The sequence below is a fragment of the Citrus clementina genome, unplaced genomic scaffold (assembly GCF_000493195.1).
Source record: "Citrus clementina cultivar Clemenules unplaced genomic scaffold, Citrus_clementina_v1.0 scaffold_8, whole genome shotgun sequence".
NCBI classification, from domain to species: Eukaryota; Viridiplantae; Streptophyta; class Magnoliopsida; order Sapindales; family Rutaceae; genus Citrus; species Citrus x clementina.
This window is the reverse complement of record NW_006262022.1, coordinates 18,109,961-18,118,266: the sequence shown is the minus strand read 5'-3', so window position 1 is coordinate 18,118,266 and position 8,306 is coordinate 18,109,961. Positions and strand designations below refer to the sequence as shown.

General features: G+C 32.0%; 1 protein-coding gene across 4 annotated transcripts; it reads left to right on the top strand.

Moving 5' to 3' along the window:
- Positions 1 to 1,402: 1,402 nt before the first annotated feature.
- Positions 1,403 to 7,345, top strand: LOC18034420. Of its 4 annotated transcripts, none has more exons than XM_024179541.1 (4): positions 1,403 to 1,516; positions 3,094 to 3,331; positions 4,273 to 4,520; positions 6,393 to 7,345. In XM_024179541.1, exons 2-4 carry the CDS (start codon positions 3,094 to 3,096, stop codon positions 6,747 to 6,749), a joined length of 843 nt encoding a protein of 280 aa, XP_024035309.1. In that variant the 5' UTR covers positions 1,403 to 1,516; the 3' UTR covers positions 6,750 to 7,345. The 4 variants fall into 4 exon arrangements, with proteins under 4 accessions (XP_024035309.1, XP_024035310.1, XP_024035308.1 ...); XM_024179542.1 differs by having other exon boundaries at positions 3,089 to 3,331; XM_024179540.1 differs by having other exon boundaries at positions 3,050 to 3,331.
- Positions 7,346 to 8,306: the final 961 nt, after the last annotated feature.

The following is an 8,306-nucleotide window of genomic DNA, read 5'->3' as shown; positions in this document are numbered from 1 at the left end:
AAATGTTATTCTACAATTAAGTTAGGACTCGTTTGTTAAATGTCTTAAGTAGGCCTTATTTGTTAAACGTCTTAAGTCTAGTATTTTATAAATTTAAGATCTTTTTTAAAATTTAATTGTTTGTTTTTTGTTACTTATGTATGATGTTCCTACATTCATATTTGAATAAGAAAATAAATTTTTTTGACTTTTATCTAAATAAGTTTGAATGAGAAGTAATTCATTTTATTTACAAGAATATAAATATCAAATAACCATATTTTAAAGTGATTTTATTCATAAAAATAAATAAGATGCCACTTATATTCAAATATTTAAAAAATAAAACAAATATATCATTCGAATATTCCTATTCAGAAACATTCAGGCTTCAAAAAAAATTATATCCATTTATATTTCAAACAAAAAATAAACGCTGCCCTACTCGAAGGTTTCAATGGAAAAGTTATTGGGACAATAATTTATTATCTAGACTTTTAATAAGATGACTTAAAATATTTCCAACACTATATAGACGATAGATATATGAAATGGTTTTCCAAAACTATACCAGAGCTGACATGCTTCATTAATTAATAACTAATGTAGCACATACTTCACTCTGCATCACTTGCACTAAGAATAATCAAGTCAAAATAATAATTTTTATAACTACACCTCTATTAAGTTATGATATCATCATAATAATAAATTTATTTTGGACCTATTATTATGACTATAGGGAAGTTTTAATGTAATTAATTAATTAATTTTAAAAGTACACATGGCAGAATTTGATTATCTTTTAATATAATTTTTATTAATTATGTTAAATGTGACAATTAATAAGGGAGTTGCATATGTCAGCTGCTGATTGTTGTCAATATTTTAATATTTTTTAATATTAAGAATTTTGAAAATAAATAGTTATTTTAAGAAACTATTTATCTTAATTATTTATTTATATAAATTATTTAATTAATACATATCAATTATATTAAATTTAATAATAGCAATTACATTTTTTTATTTAATGCATATATATAAGTAAATAACACTTGCCAAGTGTTATCATTTAATAAAATCAAATATTTTTTTTTATAATCAAAAGGGGCAAATTAATTATTTGCATTATAATCAAAATATTACGTCTAAACTGATTTATTAATGGAGCAATTTTTGTATTTATTTAGTTGAGATATTTAATTTGTATCTTAAATAATTTAACATCTAATGTATATAAATAAAGTCAATTACTGTTATACACACGACAATAATTAACAGAGGCTTGTACATTTTTTAAATATTAGAGAATTTTTTTGGGCTAATTTCCCAAAACATTGGAGTTTAAGTTTCATTTTTCCAATTTTCTCCTTTTGTTATTTTACTTTACCCAAACTGGAACGGGTTACGTAACCCGAACCCGGTCGTCACGATTTAATAAGACCGAGTATGGTAGCCGGATCGCCTTTCTTCGTTCTGCCTCATCTCTCCCTGAAGGAAGACGCAAAAATATAAAACAAAAATATCGAAGAAGGTAAGGCGAATTCTTGTTGCTTTCTTTTTTCAAATTTACGCACCCCGTGTAATTTTTAGTGCTTTTTAGTTGTATGTTCATCTTTTTTAAATGGATTATTTTGATTGTATGTTATTAATCAGTTCAGTTCAGTATTTTGTTAAATTTAGGTTGTGTGTGAGTTGCTTGATAAAATGCCACAGAGAGAGTATATAGGCTATGTTTTGTTTGGGATTGAGGTGTTGTAGCTTTTAATTCGCAACTGTTTACTAAAAACTTGTGTAGAAGCATAGCGGTTATGAACCTAGCCTTAGTCATGTGCACGGTGTACCGAGTATAATAAATAATATGTGTGATCAAATGTGTATGAATATTCAAAAATTTTTATGTTTATGGATTTTTCTTGCATGTGTTTAAATGTTGGCGTTTTAGCTTTTCTGAATTAGCAATTTGGGTTCTAATAGATCTTTTGTCTTGACAACTGTGTTGTCCATTTGATAATATATGTAATTGTTTTGAATTGCCGTGTTCACTCTGATGTATTGATTAGAAATGGTTTCAATTGCCTTGTTTAGAATGGAAGACAGACTTTTTAAGTTCTAACTTTTAGTGAGTGAATGTTTGAAATTGGATTGTTCTTATTGATTGCAAAAACAAAAAGTTAAAACTTATTGATTGCAAAAACAAAAAGTTAAAACTACCACAGAAAAGAGCGGTTGATTGGAATTTCATAGGTTTAAGGAAGCAGACTGGAGTATTTTTGAAATTGTTACCAAATATATATTTAGTGCACCCTGAAGTTTGTTTAATCGAAATTGACTGGAGTTGTTCTGAAGGATTTGAATACATGATAAAATGATGAGAAGCAATCTGAAGCCTTAACCTTTCATTCTCCAAACAAAGCAAATATTTGCATCTATGTAAGAACTGTTTTTTGTATCACGAAAAATTAGATCATGCCATGTTACTACGTTATAAAACATAAAACATCAAATTGAAATCCCCGTGTCAGGACATAATTTTGCTGAACTGTGTTCATGTTTATTCTGTTTCATTTGTACGGGACATGGTGCCTTTTGTTCTGACTTTTTGATCTGGAGCAGTTGCATGAAAGAAAATTGTGGAACTTTTTTTTTTTTGTGTTGGGGGAGGGGGGGGGGTGAGGTTTCCTTATAGGAGATCAAATCATCTTTGCTCTTCTCTTTGGGGTTGCCTCTTAATTTTCTACTGTTCTTTTGGAATATCTTGATTCTTTGTATTGTAACTCTTGATATGTCTTTAGAGGAACAGCTGTTGTTATACTCCTATGTACATCAACTTTTGCCTCTTGGATTGTTTGCCTGTAAAAATTTTCGCTTTGCTCGAAGAATTATAATTTATCTTTTCTTAAATTCTTATTTAATGTTGGATTTGAAGTTTGAGCTCAATAGCTCTCCATCACCGAATTCAGAATCATCTGAATGAAATATTTCTTTCATTACTGAGAGGTTGGTGATGGCAAGATTTACTGATTTGTGCTGTTAATTTATTGGATCTATTTCCTGTGACTTTCAGTCCTGTTAGGTTCTCTACTCAACTTGATTTGCCAAATAGTGCAGATGAGACGGCAGGGACAATATGCAGATCCTGGTGCCAATACATATGGTGCTGGCCGTATGCAGCATATGCCTGGTCAAAGGATGGAACAGAATTCTGGTCCTTTTCAAGGACAGCTGGAGGCCTTCACTCCTGAGAGAGAGCAACCATATGTAACTTCAAAATCAGAGAGACAATGGAGATGGGAAAGAGATGGGTCAAAAGTGTCCAACTCAATGACACCTCAAATGTTTAATGAAGGCATGTTTATACCAGATCTCTCTCATTTTTTCTTTTTGGTAGAGGCTTCTTGTGTGTTAGGAATGTTCAATCTCACACAAAATTTTCACTCAAGAACTTCTGCTTAATATACTTAATTGTTGTAGAGAAGTCGAAGATTCATAGTTTTAATAAGACGTGTTGCATATACATTTTTTCATGTCTGAAGCCGATGTAATCTGCAGCCATGATGATGTAGGTTAAGATTATTTTTCAATCTTCTTACATTTCTTATTATTTAATGTTTCATTTATGTGTTCTGAGCTTCATAGTATATTCATAGTTGTTGAGAGTTATTAGAAACTATGTGAAAGTCAGTAATTGAAGTCCTTTTTCACTTTCAGTATCTTATACAATCTTTTGGTGGCTATATTAGGATTCGGTACCTTGACATCTCACATTTTCTTTTTTTAAATAATGAAAGCCAATATAATTTGCTTTGTACTGTTCTTGAGTACAAGAAGCAGAAGCATCTTTTTTGTATGAATGGAGGGCTTTTCTTTTTTTATTCTCCCCTCTCTTTTGTTAATGTATTGCAAATTAATGTGCTAGGGAGATTTTTTCTCTTTGCTTTTGTTCTCCTCATATTTAACCCCGTGTGTAATTTTCTTCATTTTATGACAGATTTTGATAAATGGCACTTAACTATTTTGTATTTAATCTAAAATTCACTTGAAGTTTTATTTAAGACAAGAATGCCACTGATAAAGCATTAAATTTTTCAAAAATATTTAACTTCTTTCTTTTGGTTGCATTTTTCACTTTCCATTATGTTTTCTACGTGATTAAATTAATAGTTTTTGTTCACACACCCGAGACATACTTGTAGTTTATGAAGGACTAAAGGTTAGATATGCCTCAAATGTTCTTAAAAAGTATGCTGTAAACTTTAATTCCTAGGATTCATGTCTACGGTGATGTAGGTCAAGGGGTTGATTCTTCTAGATCATATTTTCAAGGTCAGAGGCCAGATGCAAAACTAGCTTTAGAGAAACAAAACAATAGTGATCCGAGATCTCGACCTCATGAAGAAGATATGGATGTTGGGTATGAGAACAAGCCTTTGTCGCAAACTTTTGAAGGTCTTGAGCAGAAATTCCTTGATGACATAATGAAACTAGCTAAAGAACAGAGTGATGCTGAAGATGCTGAAAATGCTAGACATAAAGAGGTTTGTATGATAATGAATGTGCTTCTTTCCTTAGCTATTAGCTTCATCTCTTTTGTGATTTATTTATAACTGCAGTTTCCACGAGGAATTTCTTGCAGAAATACATTTGATGGTTTGTTGCTGAACATATTGAACCAAAATTTCATGAAAAAAATTTTGATGTAAGAAAATGAAGTAGAATTTTCATGAAAAATAGATTTATCGTTTTGTAAAGATAAGAATAATAGTTGCAAGATACCTCCTTTTTCTTCATTGATCTTAATTGCAGGGAGTTTTGCGCTTTCTTTTCTTTTTGGGGGTTGGGATGGCGTGGGGAACCTGAGTGGAAGACCTAGTCCGCTATATGCCTGTAATATGTTTTTTAGATTAATGGTAGGGATCCCATCATTTGAGCCCCAACTGATGCGGCAGTCTGTACATCAAATTAGTTATTAACCACATTAGTGTAATTATTAATGTTTAACATGATGGGGTAGTTACAAATAAGCTGCCACATCAGTTGGGACTCAAATGTTGGAATCTCTAACATTCTTCATAATTCTTCCAAAAGTTAAAAGAATTTCAGAAAACAATAATGTTTATGCTGGATAATTGTGGTTAGCGTACATCAAAATATGGAATTTACCTTTTTTTTTCGTTTTTTTTAAGGGTGTTTTGTTGTATGGCAGCTTATTAAGGTTAGGTTTATAACCAGTGTGTTATAATTAAAAAGGTTTGATATTATGTGGAATTGCTTCTTCTGCAAATTGCATTGTTCGTTTCCTAGACAGGATTGCTTTGAAAATTACATAACGTGCTACTCACCTGAAGCCCCCTGAAACCATAAAATTGAAGAAGTGATGCAATTTTCTTATCACAAAAACCAAAAGAATTAGTGACAAATTTTTTGTGTTTGTTCCACTAGTAGTTGTCAGTCCTGCATTGTTTATCAACACCATCCTATTATCTTTGTAAGAAATAATCTGGGAGCCATTAAAGTACTGCTGAATATTTGAAAGTCCTGGATGTGATTTTGCTTCATCAGGTTATAGCTTCTCAAACCTGTTGTGCTTTCAGAGCAAAGTGAATTTTATTAACCATCTCTGTGGTTACAGGGCCCCATTTCTATCCTTCTACGGGCAGCGCAGAGCAGGTTGCCCTCTTTATTCCTAGTATCATCCCTACTTTGGAACTTTTTGTTCTATTTGACTGTTCTGCAAATAAACTAAAAACATCATGTTCTCATAGTTTTTAAGTCTATGGTATATTCCGAAGTTGACACCTATTATAAGAATCCCCCTAGTTTGGTGAACATGATTTCTAAAAAAGAGTTCAACACTAATAGTTAGACACTTTTATATATTAGTTTGACCAGGTCTCTTTGCTAACTCCTGCCAATTGAAATGCTGGCATTCTTGCCTCTGAAAATCTGGTGAACATAATGCCAGAATCAACTCAACTCTTATCACAGAGCCTCTTTATCTGCCTTTGTGCAGTACCCGTTGTTATAAATTCAGGAGAACATGTAGTAAGCATGAGTTTATGGAATGACAGCATTGAGTCGCTCAATCTTATAAACATCTTCTAAATCTGATGTTTTTCTAGGTTGCTGGATTCTAATATGAAAGTGCCATGTAAGATGACAATGCCTTAAACTGTTTTATGTATAGTTTCTGGAAGGTCTGTTCATCTATGAAGATTGTGTGACATGGATATTTTCTGCTTTAAGAGAATTGTAAAAAGTTTATCATTGTACTATTATGTCCTTGATCTTTTGGGAATTTTGGCCTTGGTGTTTGATTTTTTATCCATTGTAAGGTAGTAGCAAGTGGACCAAATCTTCCAACCTTTATTTATGCCTCACACGGTGATATCTCATTTTTTCTGTTTCAGAAGATAAAAGCCATCAATGCTCAATATGAAGGACAACTAGCTGCTCTTAGAGCCCGGCATGCGAGTCGGAGAGATGAATTCCTGCGGAAGGAATCACATGCACGACAACAGCAGTACCAGCAAGCTATTATGGACCATTTCCCAAACAGTGGCATGGGTCCTGGTGATCCTCATGGTTATGGAGGTACTCCAGCTGCAGCTGCTGTTGGAGAAGCATACCGATCGTACAACTCAGATCATTATGACACATACAGAGAGCGGGCTCGTTTCCTTGGGGATCCTAGGGATCAAGGGTTTGAGCCCAGAGGTCCATATCCTGGAGGCCGAGTTTATGATACCGGCTCACGCTACTACTAGATGAGTCGTTTTAGATTTGCATAGCTTTCTATTGTCTCAGCATCCAGGTATCTTCATCCCTACTTAAGCTGGTTTTACTAAAGTATTATGGCTGAAATTTCCGTTGATGCCTCAGCAGCGTTCTGCTGCTTGTTTCGTCTTGCTTGTAATTTTAATTAATTAATCAATTTTTTTTTTTTGGGTTCATGAAATTAACAACTCTGAGAATGTCATCATTGTACATGTTACATATCGGTAAGAGTTTGGTAATTGACAAAATTAGTATCAATGATCCTGATCAATGGAGGGGTTTGTTGGATTTGGGAGTTAGAGACCCATTGATTCATACAAGTCATTATCTAAATACTGATTATGCCTTCCTGTGGCGTTGATTAGTTATAGTTTTTTAATTTTCGAGCAGCATATAAATTTTAGTTGGTTTCCTTCTAAACTTTGATCGCCATCACCGACATTGAGGGGCCGAATAATAGAACTTCAATCTTAGACGGGCCAAATAGAAGGTTCGGAAAATCTTATATTCAAGTGCCGGCCCCTCTTTAACTTTTAGTGGTTAACCGTATTTACTTGTACATTTCGTTTGTGACATTTTAGAGTTGTATCAGGTTATGATAATATATTGAATTTTTCATTAAATATGACTTGATTCGACATTGATTGTAATTATTTTAAATACTAAATGCTTCCAGGAATTTTTCTTTTTTAATTATGCTTCGTTGTCGCGCTAATTTTTCAAGATCAGGATTCAGCGAGTTTTTTTTTTTTTTTAAATAATATTGTCATTGTTAGTTACTGGGAAAAAAAATAAGATATTTAGTTAAATTCATAACAGCATTAAATCCAAATTTTATTTTTCATGTCATTGCCAGTTACAACTCAATAGTATTGGTATGTATTTAGTTGTGTCATAGAATCTACTCTTAATTGTTGGCAATTTCTTTTAATACTTTTAAAACTAATTGTTGCCAAAAAAAAAGAAGAAAAGAAACTGTAACACAATTATTGCATCTCAATATCTCAGAGGATTTGGTGAGTGGGACGATGGGGTCTCCTCTCAAAATCATACTCATGAGCACACAATTTGTGGGTATCCTTCTGTTTAGTGTTGTCATTTTTCTTTTTTCTTTTTTCTTTTTAACTTCGTACACTTAAAAACTACCTCATGTATTAAAAAAGATTAAATAATTTCTTCAAAATTTGTATAGAGTAGGAATCCAGTAATAAATTATCCTTCATTCAGGATAATCTCATAAATATCATAATCTATCAGATTATTAGAAGATCGACAGACAAAATCTAGTAATCTGACGGTGCTTAAGTGACGGGTACAAGACTCCTAAAATACTGTAGTCATAGCTTTTTTTTTGTTTTTGTTTGTATTTTTAATTTTCCATTTTGATATAAACACCTACTTATGTTTCTCAAATAGAAAAGATACTTAAATTAGATTACCGGAGAATTCTTGATTTAGTAACTTTAGTGCTATTTATTAATTCGTGATTTCGCAAGTGATCAAACTTTTAGAATTCATTATATATAATTTTAGATATAAATCTCGAA